Genomic DNA, 23,693 nt, shown 5'->3' on the forward strand with positions numbered 1-23,693 from the left:
ACATATTAAAACACTACATGTATATACATTTTAACTGAGTCGTTAAGTCATCGTTAGTCGTTACATGTAAGTGTTGTTTTGAAACCTTTAGGTTAACGATCTTGTTAAATGTTGTTAACCCAATGTTTATAATATCAAATGAGATTTTAAATTATTATATTATCATGATATTATCATGTATGAATATCTCTTAATATGATATATATATACATTAAATGTCTTTACAACGATAATCGTTACATATATGTCTCGTTTAAAAATCATTAAGTTAGTAGTCTTGTTTTTACATATGTAGTTCATTGTTAATATACTTAATGATATGTTTACTTATCATAGTATCATGTTAACTATATATATATATCCATATATATGTCATCATATAGTTTTTACAAGTTTTAACGTTCGTGAATCACCGGTCAACTTGGGTGGTCAATTGTCTATATGAAACATATTTCAATTAATCAAGTCTTAACAAGTTTGATTGCTTAACATGTTGGAAACATTTAATCATGTAAATATCAATCTCAATTAATATATATAAACATGGAAAAGTTCGGGTCACTACAGTACCTACCCGTTAAATAAATTTCGTCCCGAAATTTTAAGCTGTTGAAGGTGTTGACGAATCTTCTGGAAATAGATGCGGGTATTTCTTCTTCATCTGATCTTCATGCTCCCAGGTGAACTCGGGTCCTCTACGAGCATTCCATCGAACCTTAACAATTGGTATCTTGTTTTGCTTAAGTCTTTTAACCTCACGATCCATTATTTCGACGGGTTCTTCGATGAATTGAAGTTTTTCGTTGATTTGGATTTCATCTAACGGAATAGTGAGATCTTCTTTAGCAAAACATTTCTTCAAATTCGAGACGTGGAAAGTGTTATGTACAGCCGCGAGTTGTTGAGGTAACTCAAGTCGGTAAGCTACCGGTCCGACACGATCAATAATCTTGAATGGTCCAATATACCTTGGATTTAATTTCCCTCTTTTACCAAATCGAACAACGCCTTTCCAAGGTGCAACTTTAAGCATGACCATCTCTCCAATTTCAAATTCTATATCTTTTCTTTTAATGTCAGCGTAGCTCTTTTGTCGACTTTGGGCGGTTTTCAACCGTTGTTGAATTTGGATGATCTTCTCGGTAGTTTCTTATATAATCTCCGGACCCGTAATCTGTCTATCCCCACTTCACTCCCACAAATCGGAGACCTGCACTTTCTACCATAAAGTGCTTCAAACAGCGCCATCTCAATGCTTGAATGGTAGCTGTTGTTGTAGGAAAATTCTGCTAACGGTAGATGTCGATCCCAACTGTTTCCGAAATCAATAACACATGCTCGTAGCATGTCTTCAAGCGTTTGTATCGTCCTTTCGCTCTGCCCATCAGTTTGTGGATGATAGGCAGTACTCATGTCTAGACGAGTTCCTAATGCTTGCTGTAATGTCTGCCAGAATCTTGAAATAAATCTACCATCCCTATCAGAGATAATAGAGATTGGTATTCCATGTCTGGAGATGACTTCCTTCAAATACAGTCGTGCTAACTTCTCCATCTTGTCATCTTCTCTTATTGGCAGGAAGTGTGCTGATTTGGTGAGACGATCAACTATTACCCAAATAGTATCAAAACCACTTGCAGTCCTTGGCAATTTAGTGATGAAATCCATGGTAATGTTTTCGCATTTCCATTCCTGGATTTTGGGTTGTTGAAGTAGACCTGATGGTTTCTGATGCTCAGCTTTGACCTTAGAACACGTCAAACATTCTCCTACATATTTAGCAACATCGGCTTTCATACCCGGCCACCAAAAATGTTTCTTGAGATCCTTGTACATCTTCCCCGTTCCAGGATGTATTGAGTATCTGGTTTTATGAGCTTTTCTAAGTACCATTTCTCTCATATCTCCAAATTTTGGTACCCAAATCCTTTCAGCCCTATACCGGGTTCCGTCTTCCCGAATATTAAGATGCTTCTCCGATCCTTTGGGTATTTCATCCTTTAAATTTCCCTGTTTTAAAACTCCTTGTTGCGCCTCCTTTATTTGAGTAGTAAGGTTATTATGAATCATTATATTCATAGATTTTACTCGAATGGGTTCTCTGTCCTTCCTGCTCAAGGCATCGGCTACCACATTTGCCTTCCCCGGGTGGTAACGAATCTCAAAGTCGTAATCATTCAACAATTCAATCCACCTACGCTGCCTCATATTCAGTTGTTTCTGATTAAATATGTGTTGAAGACTTTTATGGTCGGTATATATAATACTTTTGACCCCATATAAGTAGTGCCTCCAAGTCTTTAATGCAAAAACAACTGCGCCTAATTCCAAATCATGCGTCGTATAATTTTGTTCGTGAATCTTCAATTGTCTAGATGCATAAGCAATCACCTTCGTTCGTTGCATTAATACACAACCGAGACCTTGCTTTGATGCGTCACAATAAAACACAAAATCATCATTCCCTTCAGGCAATGACAATATAGGTGCCGTAGTTAGCTTTTTCTTCAATAACTGAAACGCTTTCTCTTATTCATCATTCCATTCAAATTTCTTCCCTTTATGCGTTAATGCAGTCAAGGGTTTTGCTATTCTGGAAAAGTCTTGGATGAACCTTCTGTAGTAAGCAGCTAGTCCTAAAAACTGGCGTATGTGTTTCGGAGTTTTCGGGGTTTCCCACTTTTCAACAGTTTCTATCTTTGCCGGATCCACCTTAATACCTTCTTTGTTCACTATGTGACCGAGGAATTGAACTTCTTCCAACCAAAATGCACACTTTGAAAACTTAGCATACAATTCTTCCTTCCTCAATACTTCTAACACCTTTCTCAAATGTTCACCGTGTTCTTGGTCATTCTTTGAGTAAATAAGTACGTCATCAATGAAAACAATGACAAACTTGTCAAGGTATGGTCCACACACTCGGTTCATAAGGTCCATGAACACAGCTGGTGCATTAGTTAAACCAAACGGCATGACCATAAACTCGTAATGACCGTAACGTGTTCTGAAAGCAGTCTTTGGAATATCATCTTCTTTCACCCGCATTTGATGATACTCGGAACATAAGTCAATCTTTGAATAAACAGACGACCCTTGTAGTTGATCAAATAAGTCGTCGATTCTCGGTAGTGGGTAGCGGTTCTTGATGGTAAGTTTGTTCAACTCTCGGTAGTCAATACACAATCTGAATGTACCATTTTTCTTCTTGACAAACAAAACAGGAGCTCCCCACGGTGATGTGCTTGGTTGAATGAAACCACGCTCTAAAAGTTCTTGTAATTGGCTTTGCAGTTCTTTCATCTCGCTGGGTGTGAGTCTGTAAGGAGCACGAGCTATTGGTGCAGCTCCTGGTACAAGATCTATTTGAAATTCAACTGATCGATGTGGGGGTAATCCCGGTAATTCTTTCAAAAATACATCGGGAAATTCTTTTGCAATGGGAACATCATTGATGCTCTTTTCTTCAGTTTGTACTTTCTCGACGTGTGCTAGAACAGCATAGCAACCTTTTCTTATTAGTTTTTGTGCCTTCAAATTACTAATAAGATGTAGCTTCGTGTTGCCCTTTTCTCCGTACACCATTAAGGGTTTTCCTTTTTCTCGTATAATGCGAATTGCATTTTTGTAACAAACGATCTCTGGTTTCACTTCTTTCAACCAGTCCATACCAATTATCACATCAAAACTCCCTAACTCTACTGGTATCAAATCACTCTTAAATGTTTCGCTAAGCAGTTTAATTTCTCGATTCTGACATATATTATCTGCTGAAATTAATTTACCATTTGCTAATTCGAGTAAAAATTTAGTATCCAAAGGCGTCAATGGACAACTTAATTTAGCACAAAAATCTCTACTCATATAGCTTCTATCCGCACCCGAATCAAATAAAACGTAAGCAGATTTATTGTCAATAAGAAACGTACCCGTAACAAGCTCCGGGTCTTCTTGTGCCTCTGCCGCATTAATATTGAAAACTCTTCCGCGGCCTTGTCCATTCGTGTTCTCCTGGTTCGGGCAATTTCTAATAATGTGGCCTGGTTTTCCACATTTATAACAAACTACATTGACATAACTTGCTCCGACACTACTTGCTCCACCATTACTCATTCCGACACCATTTGTTCCTTTTGTTCTATTAACCCCTGGTCCGTAGACCTCACACTTCACCGCGCTATGACCATTTCTTTTACACTTGTTGCAAAATTTGGTGCAGAATCCCGAGTGATACTTTTTACACCTTTGGCATAGCTGCTTCTGATTGTTGTTGTTGTTGCTGTTATTATTGTTGTTGGGATGATTATTGTAGTTGTTGTTGTTATTGTTGTTGTTGTTGTTGGGCCGTTTGTTGTAGTTGCAATTGATGTTGCGATTGTTGGGATAATTGTTACGATTATTGTTGTAATTTCTGTTGTTGTTGTATTGGTGATTCTTATCACCGTTTTCCTCCCACTTTCTTTTGACTTGCTTCACATTGGCCTCTTCAGCAGTCTGTTCTTTAATTCTTTCTTCAATCTGGTTCACTAGTTTGTGAGCCATTCTACATGCCTGTTGTATGGAGGCGGGCTCGTGTGAACTTATATCTTCTTGGATTATTTCCGGTAATCCTTTCACAAACGCATCGATCTTCTCTTCCTCATCTTCGAATGCTCCCGGACACAATAGGCACAATTCTGTGAATCGTCTTTCGTACGTGGTAATATCAAATCCTTGGGTTCGTAACCCTCTAAGTTCTGTCTTGAGCTTATTGACCTCGGTTCTGGGACGGTACTTCTCGTTCATCAAGTGCTTGAATGCTGACCACGGTAGTGCGTACGCATCGTCTTGTCCCACTTGCTCTAGATAGGTATTCCACCATGTTAACGCAGAACCTGTGAAGGTATGCGTAGCGTACTTCACTTTGTCCTCTTCAGTACACTTACTTATGGCAAACACCGATTCGACCTTCTCGGTCCACCGTTTCAATCTGATCGGTCCTTCGGTTCCATTAAATTCCAAAGGTTTGCAGGCAGTGAATTCTTTGTAGGTGCATCCTACACGATTTCCTGTACTGCTAGATCCAAGGTTATTATTGGTATGTAGCGTAGCCTGTACTGCAGCTATGTTTGAAGCTAGAAAAGTACGGAATTCCTCTTCATTCATATTTGCGGTGTGTCGAGTAGTCGGTGCCATTTCCTTCAAAATAGTCAAATGGAAGAAGTTAATCATACAGAATATTAAGAGTAGTTAATAGTATTTCGTAGCATAATATGAACTCATTTATAAAAGCTTTTTCTTCATATTAGCGTTTTATAAGTTTAAATTCGGGTAGTACCTACCCGTTAAGTTCATACTTAGTAGCTAATATACAATTCAACTACTACAATTCTATATGAAAAACTGATTATAATAATATTTCGCGTTCAAACTTTTACACAATATTTTACAAACTTACAATACCGCTTATTTTACATATAGCATGAAATATAGCACACAATAAATTTGATACAAGATGGTTGTGAAGATAATTCTAGCTAGTACACAAGTCGTTCAGCAAAGGCAATAAAGACACGTAATTCATACGTCCAGAAACAAGTCATGCATTCTGGTTTTACTAGGATTACTTCCCATCCTTGGTCTTGTGGAACATAACCGTTATGGCCGTTGATAAGACAGCGTGTTGTAACATCGTCAAAGGGATGAGGGTTACGTAATGTCCAACAGTCCCGTAACAATCTAAAAACCTCATTTCTTACCCCAATTACCGACTCCGTCACTTGTGGGAACGTTTTGTTTAATAGTTGTAGCCTGATGTTCTTGTTCTCACTTTGGTGAGAAGCGAACATTACTAATCCGTAAGCATAACATGCTTCTTTATGTTGCATGTTAGCCGCTTTTTCTAAATCACGAAGTCCAATATTCGGATATATTGAGTCAAAATAATTTCTTAACCCATTGCGTAAAATAGCATTTAGGTTCCCCGCAATAAATGCGTCAAAGTAAACACATCGTAACTTATGGATTTCCCAATGTGATATCCCCCATCTTTCGAACGAAAGCCTTTTATAAACCAAGGCATTCTTGGAACGTTCTCCAAATGTCTTACAAACTGATATCGCCTTAAATAGTTGTGCCGAAGAATTCTGACCGACTCTAGACAAGATTTCATCAATCATGTCTCCGGGTAGGTCTCTTAAAATATTGGGTTGTCTATCCATTTTGTGTTTTTATACTGTAAAATAGACAAGAGTTAGATTCATAAAAAAAATACTTATTAATACAAGCAATTTTTACATATATCATAAAGCATAAGCACACTATATTACATATATTACACCACACGAATACAACTATCTTATTCCGACTCGCTTGTTTCTTCTTCTTCGGTTTTGGTTCGTTTTGCCAAGTTTCTAGGGATATATGATGTTCCCCTAATACGAGCCGTCGTTTTCCACATTGGTTTAGAAAAACCTGGTGGTTTAGAGGTTCCCGGGTCATTGTTACAACTTAAGGACTTCGGGGGTTGACGATACATATAAAGTTCATCGGGGTTGGAATTAGATTTCTCTATTTTTATGCCCTTTCCCTTATTATTTTCTTTTGCCTTTTTAAATTCAGTTGGGGTAATTTCTATAACATCATCGGAATTCTCGTCGGAATCCGATTCATCGGAGAGTTGGTAATCCTCCCAATATTTTGCTTCCTTGGCGGAAACACCATTGACCATAATTAACCTTGGTCGGTTGGTTGAGGATTTTCTTTTACTTAACCGTTTTATTATTTCCCCCACCGGTTCTATTTCTTCATCCGGTTCCGATTCTTCTTCCGGTTCCGATTCTTCTTCCGGTTCCGACTCTTCTTCCGGTTCCTCTTCGGGAACTTGTGAATCAGTCCACGAATCATTCCAATTTACATTTGACTCTTCATTATTATTAGGTGAGTCAATGGGACTTGTTCTAGAGGTAGACATCTATCACATAATATCAAACGCGTTAAGAGATTAATATATCACATAATATTCACATGTTAAAAATATATAGTTTCCAACAAAATTTGTTAAGCAATCATTTTTCAAGTAAACACGGTCGAAGTCCAGATTCACTAATGCATCCTAACAAACTCGATAAGACACACTAATGCAAAATTCTGGTTCTCTAAGACCAACGCTCGGATACCAACTGAAATGTCCCGTTCTTATTGATTAAAAACGTTCCATATTAATTGATTTCGTTGCGAGGTTTTGACCTCTATATGAGACGTTTTTCAAAGACTGCATTCATTTTTAAAACAAACCATAACGTTTATATCATAAATAAAGGTTTAAAAAGCTTTACGTAGATTATCAAATAATGATAATCTAAAATATCCTGTTTACACACGACCATTACATAATGGTTTACAATACAAATATGTTACATCGAAATCAGTTTCTTGAATGCAGTTTTTACACAGTATCATACAAACATGGACTCCAAATCTTGTCCTTATTTTAGTATGCAACAGCGGAAGCTCTTAGTATTCACCTGAGAATAAACGTGCTTTAAATGTCAACAAAAATGTTGGTGAGTTATAGGTTTAACCTATATATATCAAATCGTAACAATAGACCACAAGATTTCGTATTTCAATATACATCCCATACATAGAGATAAAAATCATTCATATGGTGAACACCTGGTAACCGACATTAACAAGATGCATATATAAGAATATCCCCATCATTCCGGGACACCCTTCGGATATGATATAAATTTCGAAGTACTAAAGCATCTGGTACTTTGGATGGGGTTTGTTAGGCCCAATAGATCTATCTTTAGGATTCGCGTCAATTAGGGTGTCTGTTCCCTAATTCTTAGATTACCAGACTCAATAAAAAGGTGCATATTCGATTTCGATAATTCAACCATAGAATGTAGTTTCACGTACTTGTGTATATTTTGTAAATCATTTATAAAACCTGCATGTATTCTCATCCCAAAAATATTAGATTTTAAAAGTGGGACTATAACTCACTTTCACAGATTTTTACTTCGTCGGGAAGTAAGACTTGGCCACTGGTTGATTCACGAACCTATAACAATATATACATATATATCAAAGTATGTTCAAAATATATTTACAACACTTTTAATATATTTTGATGTTTTAAGTTTATTAAGTCAGCTGTCCTCGTTAGTAACCTACAACTAGTTGTCCACAGTTAGATGTACAGAAACAAATCGATAAATATTATCTTGAATCAATCCACGACCCAGTGTATACGTATCTCAGTATTGATCACAACTCAAACTATATATATTTTGGAATCAACCTCAACCCTGTATAGCTAACTCCAACATTCACATATAGAGTGTCTATGGTTGTTCCAAAATATATATAGATGTGTCGACATCATAGGTCGAAACATTGTATACGTGTCTATGGTATCTCAATATTACATAATATATAATACAAGTTGATTAAGTTATGGTTGGAATAGATTTGTTACCAATTTTCACGTAGCTAAAATGAGAAAAATTATCCAATCTTGTTTTACCCATAACTTCTTCATTTTAAATCCGTTTTGAGTGAATCAAATTGCTATGGTTTCATACTGAACTCTATTTTATGAATCTAAACAGAAAAAGTATAGGTTTATAGTCGGAAAAATAAGTTACAAGTCGTTTTTGTAAAGGTAGTCATTTCAGTCGAAAGAACGACGTCTAGATGACCGTTTTAGAAAACATACTTCCACTTTGAGTTTAACCATAATTTTTAGATATAGTTTCATGTTCATAATAAAAATCATTTTCTCAGAATAACAACTTTTAAATCAAAGTTTATCATAGTTTTTAATTAACTAACCCAAAACAGCCCGCGGTGTTACTACGACGGCGTAAATCCGGTTTTACGGTGTTTTTCGTGTTTCCAGGTTTTAAATCATTAAGTGAGCATATCATATATATATAGAACATGTGTTTAGTTGATTTTAAAAGTCAAGTTAGAAGGATTAACTTTTGTTTGCGAACAAGTTTAGAATTAACTAAACTATGTTCTAGTGATTACAAGTTTAAACCTTCGAATAAGATAGCTTTATATGTATGAATCGAATGATGTTATGAACATCATTACTACCTTAAGTTCCTTGGATAAACCTACTGGAAAATAGAAAAATGGATCTAGCTTCAACGGATCCTTGGATGGCTCGAAGTTCTTGAAGCAGAATTATGACACGAAAACAAGTTCAAGTAAGATCATCACTTGAAATAAGATTGTTATAGTTATAGAAATTGAACCAAAGTTTGAATATGATTATTACCTTGTATTAGAATGATAACCTACTGTAATAAATAAAGATTTCTTAAGGTTGGATGATCACCTTACAAGATTGGAAGTGAGCTAGCAAACTTGAAAGTATTCTTGATTTTATGTAACTAGAACTTGTAGAATTTATGAAGAACACTTAGAACTTGAAGATAGAACTTGAGAGAGATCAATTAGATGAAGAAAATTGAACAATGAAAGTGTTTGTAGGTGTTTTTGGTCGTTGGTGTATGGATTAGATATAAAGGATATGCAATTTTGTTTTCATGTAAATAAGTCATGAATGATTACTCATATTTTTGTAATTTTATGAGATATTTCATGCTAGTTGCCAAATGATGGTTCCCACATGTGTTAGGTGAATCACATGGGTTGCTAAGAGATGATCATTGGAGTGTATATACCAATAGTACATACATCTAAAAGTTGTGTATTGTACGAGTACGAATACGGGTGCATACGAGTAGAATTGTTGATGAAACTGAACGAGGATGTAATTGTAAGCATTTTTGTTAAGTAGAAGTATTTTGATAAGTGTATTGAAGTCTTTCAAAAGTGTATAAATACATATTAAAACACTACATGTATATACATTTTAACTGAGTCGTTAAGTCATCGTTAGTCGTTACATGTAAGTGTTGTTTTGAAACCTTTAGGTTAACGATCTTGTTAAATGTTGTTAACCCAATGTTTATAATATCAAATGAGATTTTAAATTATTATATTATCATGATATTATCATGTATGAATATCTCTTAATATGATATATATACATTAAATGTCTTTACAACGATAATCGTTACATATATGTCTCGTTTAAAAATCATTTAGTAGTCTTGTTTTTACATATGTAGTTCATTGTTAATATACTTAATGATATGTTTACTTATCATAGTATCATGTTAACTATATATATATCCATATATATGTCATCATATAGTTTTTACAAGTTTTAACGTTCGTGAATCACCGGTCAACTTGGGTGGTCAATTGTCTATATGAAACATATTTCAATTAATCAAGTCTTAACAAGTTTGATTGCTTAACATGTTGGAAACATTTAATCATGTAAATATCAATCTCAATTAATATATATAAACATGGAAAAGTTCGGGTCACTACAGAATATTTGTACTATTTGATAAGTATCTAAACCGTGTTGAGGACATCCTCTCAACAACTTTCCAAATCTTGTCCACGCCTCATATAGAGTTTCATTTGGCTTTTGCGTGAACGTAACTATTTCTCCTTGAAATCTCACGGCTTTAGATGCCAGAAAGAATTGTTTAAGAAATTTTTCAACTAAGACATCCCATGTATCAATCGCCCCTTCAGGTAACGATTCTAACCAATCTTTGGCTTCTCCCTTTAAAGTCCTGGGAAATAACATGAGATAGATCTGTTCATCCTCAACTTCTCTGATTTTGAATAGAGTACAGATCCTATTAAAGGTTCGAAGATGTTCGTTTGGATCTTCCTTCGGTGTACCACTATATTGGCATTGATTAGTTACCATGTGTAGAATTTGTCCTTTGATTTCATAATCTAGCGCATTAATATCTGACTTAATAATGGCGTGACCTTGGCCCGTGCGTATAGCTCTCATTCGGTCTTGCATACTTAGAGGTTCCAGATTTTCCATGATTGAATTTGTTGAATCTGAATCACTAGAGGATTCTGATTTAATGGTTTGTTCCTCGACAATCTCTGTTTGAATGATTGGTGGTTCCGGAGGAATGATCTGTGGTTCAGGATATCTGAATTGTCCCTGAATATCCTCTGGATTCTCAATTGTGAGGTCAGGTTCAAAAAATGAATTATCGGAAATTTGAATTGGAGTACTTGGTCGACTAGATGACGATTCTAAAGAAAAATCAACGGCGAAAATATTGGGTAGATGTCTTGATCGAGTTACAGGTGGTGAACGTATAAAAGGTGGTGAACTTTTTTCTCGGTGCATTCACTGAATATCCTATTAGTTATAAAAATAAAAATTATATAAGTTATCAAATTAATAGACTTTTCTGATTTTGCCCACGTTTCGAATAGCCAATAGATGCAGCAGGTAGCCAGGACCCTTTAAATCGGAAGCCTACAACTCGCCACTAACAAATCCAACTATTGCTACGAACCAGAAAATTTTGGATGTCTATCAATTTAACCGCTTAAAATAATTTTTCGTTTTGAAATTTTAGAGAAGAAATAGAAAATTCTATGTCCTAAAAACTAGAGCATCGAGAAATAAGAAAGAAAAAGAGCACGCCGAAAAACGTCGAAAAATAAAAGATCGAAAAATAATAAAAAGAACGTAGCGCATCAAAACTTAAAAGTCTGAAAACTAAGAATTAAAAGTTGCGTCTAAAAGTATTAAAGCTTAAAAGAAATTCTATATCCAAAACGGCAATAACTTAAAAAGTACTAAAATTTCAAAACGGCGTCGCAAAATTCTAAAGCATCTAAATCTTAATCTAAAGAAAAAGCACTTAAGGGATTTTACGGCAAAGCCTAAAAATTTTGAGCTACTATGGCAAAATACTAAGTTTAAACTAATTACGAACGAAAAATATATACAAATAAATGATTAAAATATACAATTTATAAAAAGATATAAAAAATAATAAAATTACTTATATTGATAAAATATTATTTTTATATTATTATTTTATAAAAGTATTAATTTATTATATTAATAAAACTAATTATAACTTAAAAATACAAAATAAATAAAACTAAAACTAACTAAAATTAAATGAAACCCTACCTATAATTAATTACTAATAATAATAATTAAACAAACCCTAATCCGTACCAGCTATGTTTCAGACCTGTCAGACATGGTCATGCGGTCGCATGACTTTATAACTGAATCCTCATGCGATCGCATGAGTGTCAGGTTCAGTTCACATGCAGGTTCAAAATCGACAGGTTCAACGTGTAATTTAATAATTTTTTTTACATTGTTTTATGTTTTTAATTTAAATAATATATTTATATAAATTAAATAAAACTTATATTTAAAAATTAAAATAAAAATATTTTATAATTTTATATATTTTAAACAAACTCTTAAAAATATATATATTTTATTTTTCTTTTTATATTTTTGTACTTTTAATAATTAAAACGTATTTTTACAAAAAGAAATTAAAACTTAATAAAAATCTTTTTTTATAGCGTTTCGCTTTCAGCTTTCCCCGGCAGTGGCGCCAAAAACTTGATGTGTGCAGCGGCGTCAAAAACTTGATGTTATAGCAGAGGTGTATATGAAATAGTTATATTTTTACTACGAAATACGATAGAATTTACACAAGTTTTATTTATTTATATAGATGGGATATACCTAAACCTTGCTACAACACTTATAGGCAGTGTACCTAATCGTACAGTAGTGTAGTTTTTAGTAAGTCCGGTTCGTCCACAGGGAACTAGCCAAGTTTAACGCTATATTTTTAAACAATTATATTTGTATAAATATATATATATATATATATATATATATATATATATATATATATATATATATATATATATATATATATATATATATATATATATATATATATATATATATATATATATATATAAAAGTCGTATTATTATTATTATTATAAAAAGGGGGTTTTACCATTTAATGACCGGTTTGTCGATTTTAAATAAAGCGTAAAGATAAATGACGATAATATAAATGACAGAATTTAAATTGCAATAAAGTAAATTGCAGTAATTAAAATGACAGTAAATAAAGGTATGATGAAATATGAAATAAAAGTATTATGCTTATTTAAACTTCCGTAAACATGATGTTTGACGTGTTGATTTTAATTTATTACCCGGGTTAATTGTCCTTTGTCCTGGATTATTTGATACCTATTTGGTTTTTGTCCATAATAGTCCATCGGTCATAATTATAAAATGCTCGTCAAATTAACCTTATTCTGGAAGTCAAATATTCCAACTAATTAGGGATTCAAACTGTAAAAAAAAGGTTTTAATACTTTGTTAATAATTACACCAGGTTATCGACTGCGTGTAATCCAAGGTTTTAATATTTTGTTAACAATTACACCAATTATCCTTGTATGTAATCTACCCCTATTTAAATGAGATATGAATATTAATTTACCCACTTGATCAGAATGAATAATCAATTACCCAACCTGAATAATTAATTAAATGATCGTAAAAGATGTCGTATAAATGTCACTAAATAAAACATACATAATCATTTTAATAATTATTAGATTAACTAATTTGAAGATAGGTTCGACAGATTCTAATGAGTTGTCATTCGATTAGACAATAACCCCTATCTATTAATAGTCAATAGTCCAATGTCCACAAGTGTTGGTCTTTTGTCCAAACCTTAATTATGGTACAAAATTCAATAACCCAATCTTAATTTTTAGTCCAACATCACGATTACTTCGGCTCAAATAAGCATAATAATACCTTAGTTACGAGACATTAATTTAAAAAGGAAGAACATAGCTTACAGTGGTGATTAATTGCGTAGTGTTACCTGAACAGAGTTCCGACTTTAAAACCCGTAAAACATTTCTTACAATAACCCAACTAAACCATAATTTATTATTAATCTTAAATTAAAATTATAATTATAATATAAATATATTACATAGAGAAGAGAGGTTGATTTTTGTGTAAGTAATTCGTCCGAAAAACTGACTTTTTATAGAACTTGGCCTGCTACAGTAACTCATGCGGTCGCATGAGATTTTAGTGCAAATCTCATGCACTCGCATGGGTTCATGCACTCGCATGAGGTTTATGCCTATTTCCCATGCGATCGCATGGCCGTCAGATCCAGCTCACATATTTTTTGTTTGCTAGTTTGTCGACGTTATTTAATATAATATATAATATATAAATAATTTATATAATTATTTAAATATTATATTATATTCTTGTGCATAGTTGACTTGTAATTTTAGCTTCGTTGCGTCGCGCGTTGATAGTTGGCTGAGGTCCCGGTTCCGATTTTTCGAACGTCCTTTCGTATAATTTAATATCTTGTACTTTGCGTTTTGCGACTCGTACTCTTGTAATTTTGAGACGTTTCTCATCAATAAATTGAACCACTTGAATTATATCTTATACATTTGAGCTTTTTGGTCATTTGCGTCTTCAAGTCGTCGTTTTCTTCTTTTGTCTTCGCACTTATTTATTTAAACGAATATTACATAAAAAATAGAACAATTGCAACTTAAAGCTTTACATATTGGAAGGATATTGTGCCTAAATATATGTTCATTTGGAGCACTATCAACACCAAGAACAACCTCCATCACCTTGATTCACTCTTAAACCACAACTACCATCTTAGACCCCACTTATACTACGGCAACCTCAATTACTTTCGGTTCAACCACCAAACCAAAGAAACAACCCCCCTAAAATTTTTCTCATGAAACACAACACCTCACCACCTCAATACAAATCGTCACAGCTCGATCACTATATCCTTACTACTAGATTATTGTCGCTACTGCTACCCATTCGATCGAGACCATTAACGTATTTGCTACTACTCCTATCTCCTGCCCATTTGTTCCTGTCGTCACTCGAGAATACCATAAAAGCCATTGAAACACCATCCTGTTTGCTATATAGCTGCTACTGCAGCAGGTGTGTTTCTAATTTTGTTTAAAGGACGACTCATTCAACACCACCCCAACCGTTGAACTTCTAAATGGTTTTACTGTTGTACGTTTCCTGTTTTCTATCTCCTATTGTGATCAAACACCTTCCACTGGGAGCACCATCTTCTTCTAACTTAGATACTCGAAATCACCTGCAGCCACGGCTACCACCGCCACCTTCACAACCACCGTAAACCTATTTAAATATCACCACGAACAAAGATCCACGAAAGCTAAACAACTGCGCCAGCAAATTTTTTTATGCTGCTGTACAGTTTCCGTTTTACTTCCATCATAAACTAACACCACAATGATCACCTGCTATTCTCACATTCCTTGCTATCATTTTTCTTTTATTCCTATGAAACAGCGATAACTATAGCGATGATCTTTATAGTCGATATATTATGAGGTAGAGAATGATAGTTGATGATGAGTTAGTTAACATAATTATATGTTGATGAAAAAAGTGTTGCATTATTTTCTTTCCTCTTCTTTTGGCCGACATATCAACCAACTTTAAAGGTTACTTTTGATTGCTGTGGAGCCAGTCAAATATATGCATACATCATATTGCCTTGGATACTCGACATTAAAGAATTTCTTTGGCCTACTTGGGTCGAAGCCCCAAATATTTTAGAAATGGTTGATGACGTTGTGCAACTGGATTACATTACTACTCGATTCGTTTATGATATAAATAATGATGATGATGATTAGGGTTAATATTTAAGATGATGATTAAGTTGATGACGGAATAAGTTAATAATAATGATGATAGGTGATACCGAGATTGATGATGATAGATAAACGAATAATAACTAAGGATAATACACATCAAAATAATGATGTTGTTGTGTTGGATCGAAAAAATGTTAGGAAACAAAAGGAGCCAAACAATTTAATTTACTTTTGGACTTGTTTGTTGAGTGGGCTTATGATTTATTTAATTTTTGGGCCGCAGGTCAATTTTTTTTTTATTTTTTTTTGGGCCGAGATAATACAACTTGGACTTGTAAGCATGATATTACTAGGTGGGCCGTAATTAAATTGCTTGTTGGGGCGAAAGAATTTGAGCCGAGAAGTATATATAATAAGTGAATGAAGTTAGCAGGTTCGAGGATGAGGGTGATGTTAAAAGATCACGGTGTTGATGATAACCGAGAATGATGATGAGTATGTAAGGTTAATGACGATCGTGATGTAATACCCCGTCAGAATCCAATAACGGAATATTAACTCCTGGTCCCACAGTTTAGCGGTCACGCCCTCTATATGAGACGTTTCCGAAAAGTATTCGCATTAATCATGAAAACAAGTCATTTATTTAAGAAAATGTAACTGGAAATATTTGACATCAATGACTAAAGTATATGGACCCAAAACATCAGAGAAAACTGTTTAAATGCAAATATTTGTTCTTGAAATAAAAATAGAAATCATGCTGGACGCCGTCTAGTTCTAGCAGCAAACAGCACATAACTTCAAATAAAGCGGAAGCACTAGCTCTATATACCTGAGATGAAACATGCAAAACATCAATGAAAAACGTTGAGTGAAACTACAGGTTTAGTAAATCATTTCATAAGTTAGGCCACAAGATTTTCTTGGAAAACATCATAGGAAAAGTATACATTATCATGAGCAATTGATTACAAAACTTTAACCTTTGCGTAGACCGAGCCCACGTCTTTCATTTACCCTATACTGGCGATACACCAATTAAGTGTACGTGTAACAACTACATAAGCACCTGTTTAACGTTGTGGTGAGGTTTGTCAAATCTAACGGTACTGTCCCTATAAGTCGAGCTTACAAAGTAATTAATATAATGAAGCTAAGCGATTTTTGATCTGAACTCATATGTATAATCTTAGTAAGTTACTTGTGCCAAACACGTAAAACATTTGTAAAAAGCATGCATCTCATCCCTGTAAAAACATAGTAGGAACTGTAGACTCAACTTAGCAAAAGCACTCGTAAAGATCTTAGCAAACTGTACTGTAGTCGAACACTCTCGACTGAACAACACAACCTAAATAAGTAAATCATCTTAAGTATACACTAATAGGTCAAACTTAGTCAACCCATAGTGTACGTAAAGTCCTAGTGCTCAGACTGACTCAACAAACATGTAAAAGTCAACTAATCCAAGCAAGTCAACGAAAGTCAACCAAAGTCAAACCATAAGTCAACTCGGTCAAATAGGTCAACTAAAGTCAAACATCTCAGTAATTCATGCAAACATAGTCAACGAATCATACTTAAGTCATATAACATGTTATCGCTCGTAATTTAGTAAATCGCATTTTCCACATCTTAAAGTAAACCTTCGAAAATCATACGTCATAAAGAAATACACTCATAGCGCATAGCACATAATTCATAAAATTATGATGAACTCCAGATCATAATTAGACTTAAAATCAATTCCAAAAAGTCTGGCCAAGGCCTCATACAATAAATAAAAGTCCAATATCCGAAAGGCTCAAGTTCAGGTTCATTACAGAAAATTCTGCTCGCGCGTCAGTTTTTAAACATTTTTCATAAAATATATAAAATAGATTCTAATGAACGGCCAATTGGTGTCATCTCAAGACATCCCAAAATTTATGTGATAAAATAATAAGAATCATTACTTTAGCCAATTCGTACATATTTTCAAAACATTACAGACTCATTAGTTTTTAATCATCAAACAGACATATCACAAAGATTAGCATATAACTCATGGCAAATCACATTCTCTCAAGTTTGCATACAAATTAAAAATGTCAAAGAAAATCTAAAATAACATATTCCAGAAGTTCAAAGTCTAAAACAATTCCTAGTTCATTCTAGAAATTTTTATGTAAACTTAAAAACATATTCAGCATACTTTACGAACCAAAACTTCGTTCAATCATATCGGAAGCATTACATAACCTTTTAACGCAAATCTTTAGTCTAAATTTCATAACTTTTCATAAGGAATACAGTTGCACAACTTTCATAAGCTAAAACACATAGCATGCAACTCAGAAAATTCGGATTTCATGCAAAACCCTAACGTAAACTTCGATTACGCATATCTTGAGCATACGATAATGAAATCACCCAAAATTGGAGTCTAAAATTAATAACTTTTCGATATCTTTCTAATTAAACATATTACAAAGTCAGATCTCATATCAATTTAATCAGATTATCAATAAACAAATTCATTTTTCAATCATACAACGTCAATTTCGCAATCAATCAACAATTAGCAATACTAGACACCATTAATTGAGCACTAGACTCTAATACACTATGTAATTGATCAAAAAACTGAATTAATGAAATTAGCGTTAATAATTATACCTCAAACAATCAAATTGAGCACACTAATGCGTAAGGAACGACACAAGAAACAACGTTCGTGTACGAGGTTTCTTCAAAAATCAACTTGTGATGATGGTTGTGGGGTGGTGATGGCCGACGGCCAAGAGAGGGGAGGGAGAGGAGATGTCGACTACTTTAGGGGAATTATGAGAGTTTCTAGTTTAGGATTTCCATTTATAGTCTAGGTTAGGGCCTAATTTAATCCCTAATTAAACATAAGCTCAAAGTTTAGTCCATAAGGGGTATGTGGGGGAGGGTTCGGCCGAATGGCCCACCTAGGGGTGTCCTGGGATCGTTTTGCTTACTTACTTGTACGCGCGTGGTTTGTTTTGAGTGCCGTTAACCATACTGGGTCTCCGGAACGTTAACTAATCGTTGAAACGCAATCACCGAGTTTAATTCATTAAATAAATAATAAATTAAAAATAATTTTCTTAAAGTCAATAATTATCGAAAATAATTATTGTGTCGTTTTTCTGAGTTCCGTAAACTGAAAAGTCTTCTAGACGATAAACTTAATCGTAACGTTTTCTAGTTCTTTCGCTATCCGAAATAAATCGTAAATTAACATAACATATTAATTCAAACATTTCTCTATTAAGTATGTTTTTAATTTAATTAAACACACAAGTCTAAGTAACCACCGTTAAATACTTAACAGATAACTAACGATAGTAAACGGAAAAAGTCGGGTTGTTACATTACCCACCTGTTATAAAAAATTTCGTCCCGAAATTTAGTGGTCATCCGCCGTAGTCGTCTCCTCGGGAAACAGTTGCGAATACTTAAGTCTCATCTGGTCTTCATGCTCCCACGTGAATTCTGGTCCTCTTCGGGCATTACATCTAACCTTAACCAATGGAATTCTGCTTTGCTTTAGTTTCTTAATCTCGCGATCCATAATCTTAGCAGGTTCTTCAATGAAATTAAGCTTAGGATCTACTTGCACTTCATCTAATGGAATCACTAAAATTTCATCTGATAAGCATCTCTTCAAATTGGAAACATGAAAAGTATCGTGAACCTCGCTAAGTTCATGCGGTAGTTTCGATCTATACGCTACCGGTCCAATTCGTTCGGTAATATCAAACGGTCCAATATACCTCGGACTTAACTTTCCTCTTTTTCCAAAGCGCACTACACCTTTCCAGGGTGACACTTTAAGCATAACCTTGTCTACAACCTAAAATTCCAAATCTTTCCTTTTAAGATCTGCATAGCTCTTTTGACGATCTCGTGCTATTTTCATTCTTTCTCGAATCTACACAATTTTCTCAGTCGTTTCATGTACAATCTCCGGACCAGTTAACTGACTATCTCCTAACTCAGTCCAATATAAAGGCGATCTACACTTTCTGCCATACAGTGCTTCAAAAGGCGCTGCCTTTATACTCGCATGATAACTATTGTTATAGGAAAACTCTACTAACGGTAGATGTCTATCCCATCCAATTCCAAAGTCAATCACACAAGCTCTTAACATGCCATCTAGTGTCTGAATCGTTCTCTCACTTTGACCATCAGTCTGAGGATGGTAGGCTGTACTCATGTCTAAACGAGTTCCCATAGCTTCTTGCAAAGCTTGCCAAAATCTGGACGTAAATCTACTGTCTCTGTCAGAAATAATAGATAGCGGCACTCCATGTCTTGAAACTACTTCCTTTATGTAAATCTGTGCCAACCTCTCCATCTTATCCGTTTCCTTAATCGGTAGAAAATGAGCAGACTTCGTAAGACGATCCACGATAACCCATATCGTGTCATAACCTCCTACCGTTTTAGGCAACTTAGTGTTAAAGTCCATCGTAATATTCTCCCACTTCCATTGGGGAATCTCTGGTTGTGTCAGTAGTCATGACGGCTTCTGATGCTCTGCCTTAACTTTAGCACAAGTCAAGCATTTACCAACATAAGTAGCGATTTCAGCTTTCATATTAGGCCACCAATACAGTGCCTTAAGATCTTGGTACATCTTGTCGGATACAGGATGAATAGAATACCTTGTCTTATGTGCCTCTTCTAGCACTAGCTCCCTTAATCCGCCAAATTTCGGTACCCATATTCTGTCGATAAAATACCGGGTTCCATTATCTCGAGTAACAAACTTCTCATCAATTCCTCAAAGTGATTCGGTAGCAACGTTCTCTTCTTTCAATGCTTCTAGCTGTGCGTCACGTATCTGGGAAGTAAGGTTCCTTGGAATAGTCAAGTTCAATGCTCTAACTCGAATAGGCTTAACTCTCTCCTTCCTACTCAAAGCATTTGCCACTACATTAGCCTTACCAGGATGATAGCTAATGTCGCAGTCGTAATCGTTTAACAACTCAATCAAACGTCTCTGTCTCATATTAAGCTGTTTCTGATCGAAAATATGTTGCAAACTCTTGTGATCCGTAAATACAGTGAACTTCGTACCATACAAATAGTGTCTCCACATCTTCAATGCAAAAACTACAGCACCAAGTTCTAGATCATGAGTCGTATAATTCAATTCATGTATCTTCAATTGTCAGGATGCATATGCAATCACTTTCGTACGTTGCATTAACACAAAACCATAACCTTGCCGTGAAGCATCGCAGTAAACTACGAAATCCTCGGTTCCTTCGGGTAAAGATGAAATCGGCGCAGTCGTTAACTTCTCCTTTAACAACTAAAATGCAGCTTCATGCAATTCTGTCCACTCATACTTCTTACCCTTGTGAGTCAAAGCTGTTAACGGTCGGGCAATAGTAGAAAATCCCTCAATGAATCTCCTATAGTAACCAGCAAGACCTAAAAATTATCGTATCTGCATTGGTGACTTAGGAGTCTCCCATTTCTTCACCGTCTCTATCTTTGCAGGATCAACTTGAATACCATTGACACCTACAATATGACCCAAGAATTGCACTTCTCGCAACCAAAAGTCACATTTTGAAAACTTCGTGTATAACTGCTCCTTCATGAGCATCTCTAATAACAAACAGAGATGTTGTTCATGTTCTTTCTCACTTTTAGAATATACCAATATATCATCGATAAATACTATAACAAACTTGTCTAGATATGGATTACACACACGGTTCATGAGATCCATGAACACAGCCGGTGCGTTCGTCAATCCAAACGGCATTACTGTAAATTCATGATGACCATAGCGTGTCCTAAATGCTGTCTTCGGTACATCTGATTCCTTCACTCTCATTTGATGATAACCTGACCTTAGATCGATCTTAGAATAACATGCTGATCCTTGTAATTGATCAAACAAGTCATCAATTCTCGGCAACGGAAATCTATTCTTGATAGTCAACTTATTCAATTCTCTATAATCAATACAGAGTCTCATAGATCCATCCTTCTTTTTCACAAACAGTACTAGAGCTCCCCACGGTGATGAGCTCAGTTGAATGAATCCTTTATCTAAAAACTCTTGTAGTTGACTAGACAATTCTTGTAATTCAGGTGATGCAAGTCTATATGGCGCACGCGCTACTGGTGCCGCTCCGGGAACTAAATCAATTTGAATCTCTATGTCTCTATGCGGAGGTAATCCGGGTAACTCATCTGAAAAAACATCGGGAAATTCTCTAACAATGGCCACATCTTCAAGTTTCTTGCCTTCAGATTCAGTTTTACTTACATGAACTAACATAGCAAGATAACCCTTCCTCATGTGTTTTTGCACCTTCAAACAATTAATAAAACGTAACGGCGTATTGCTTTGCTCTCCATACACCATTAAAGGTTCACCTTCAACAACAGGAATACGAATCGCTTTCTGATGACAGACAATGTCAGCTCCATTCTCAGCTAACCAATCCATTCCAACCACAAGGTCGAAACTTCCTAGCTTAATAGGTATCACATCTATCTTAAATGACATTCCAGCCAAAGTCAAAGTACAATCACGGTAAACCTTATCCGCACTCATTAGATTACCATTTCCTAGTTCTATAGAATATAAATTTTCTAATGACGATACAGCATTCTTAAGATTATGGCAAAAATCTCTAGACTTCTATCAGCTCCGGAATCGAAAAGTATATAAACATGTTGATTATTGAGAAGAAACGTACCCATGACTAGCTTAGGATCATCACGAGCTTCACTGGAGTTAATGTTGAAAGCCCTTCCTCTTGCAGGTTCATTAGTCTTACTAGTAGTTGGGCAATCATTCCGGAAATGACCTTCTTTTCCGCACCCATAACACATATTCATACCAGTCTTACACTCGGCAGCCAAATGTCCATTCCTCTTATACTTATCACACTTTTTCAAACAATCCCTCGGATGATGCCTATTACACTTAGCACACAATGGGAACTTTTCCTTATAACTAGAATTAGAATTTGGGATTGCAGCATTACTCTTAGCAGTATCTTGTTTCTTAAAGGGCTGCTGATTGCAATTCTTCCCTAAGTTATTGTTATTATTCCATTTCCTCTTATTATCATGAGTTTTAGTCTCATTTGAGGCAGGAGTCTTGCCTCACTGTTCGGCCTGATCGATTAACTCACTAGCCATCTCAACAGCTTCTTGTATAGTTCTTGGCTTCGAAGTAGTTACACCACTTTGAATCTTCTCGGTCAAACCGTTCGCATAAAGAGTGATCTTACGACGTTCGGGAGTAGCCATATGTGGACACATAAGAGCAAGTTCAAAGAATCTCTTATTGTAACTAGTCAAATCAGTACCCACTAGCTTCAGGTTTTGGAGTTCTCGCTCCATCTTAACAGTTTCGGCGTAGGGACAATACTCTGCGATCATTCGTCGTTTCAAATCCTCCCATGAGGTCTCAAATACTTGATCCATACCTACTGAGTTTGCATAGGTATTCCACCATGTCAACGCACTATCAGATAGCTTACTAGACGCAAACTTCATTTTATCCGTCTCTCTACAACCACTGAAACGGAAAACTGACTCAACCTTCTCAAACCAACGAGTCAAACCAACTGGACCTTCGGTGCCATTAAACGAGTGTGGTTCACAACTCAAGAAAGTCTTGTACGTACACCCTACTTGTCCATTGTTTTGAGTATTAGTCGTATCTTGGTTTCGCTAATTCGTAGCGTTTACATTGTTACTGTTTGTTCCATTTCGGAGTTCTTCCACAGCTTCGGTTATTCCTTCGAAAATCAACCGACGAACATCAGCTTGGGAAACTGGCTTAGGCGGCATTATCCTTCTGGTCAAGATAACACATTCGGTTAGTGTCAATGAAATCGACATATAAAATATACTAGCAACGGAACGATGCATAGTAGCTAATATTAAATCGTAGCAATTCTAGTAGCACTAGTGATATATAATAGCGATACATAACGTTTAGTAGTATCAGTAGTAAGAACAATGTACACTAGTAACATTATCACTAACACAAATTGCCATTAGTAAACCAAC

The 23,693-nt window shown here is 35.1% G+C and overlaps 1 protein-coding gene across 1 annotated transcript; it reads right to left on the reverse strand.

Annotated features, from left to right (window-relative positions):
- Positions 1-22,778: 22,778 nt before the first annotated feature.
- Positions 22,779-23,471, reverse strand: LOC139854492 (uncharacterized). Its single transcript, XM_071843793.1, has 2 exons — positions 23,378-23,471; positions 22,779-23,308 (listed from the first exon to the last, which is right to left on the reverse strand). The coding sequence occupies exons 1-2, from the start codon at positions 23,469-23,471 to the stop codon at positions 22,779-22,781; spliced, it is 624 nt and encodes a 207-aa protein (XP_071699894.1).
- Between the last annotated feature and the right edge of the window lie 222 nt (positions 23,472-23,693).

Source organism: Rutidosis leptorrhynchoides, chromosome 6 (assembly GCF_046630445.1).
Source record: "Rutidosis leptorrhynchoides isolate AG116_Rl617_1_P2 chromosome 6, CSIRO_AGI_Rlap_v1, whole genome shotgun sequence".
NCBI classification, from domain to species: Eukaryota; Viridiplantae; Streptophyta; class Magnoliopsida; order Asterales; family Asteraceae; genus Rutidosis; species Rutidosis leptorrhynchoides.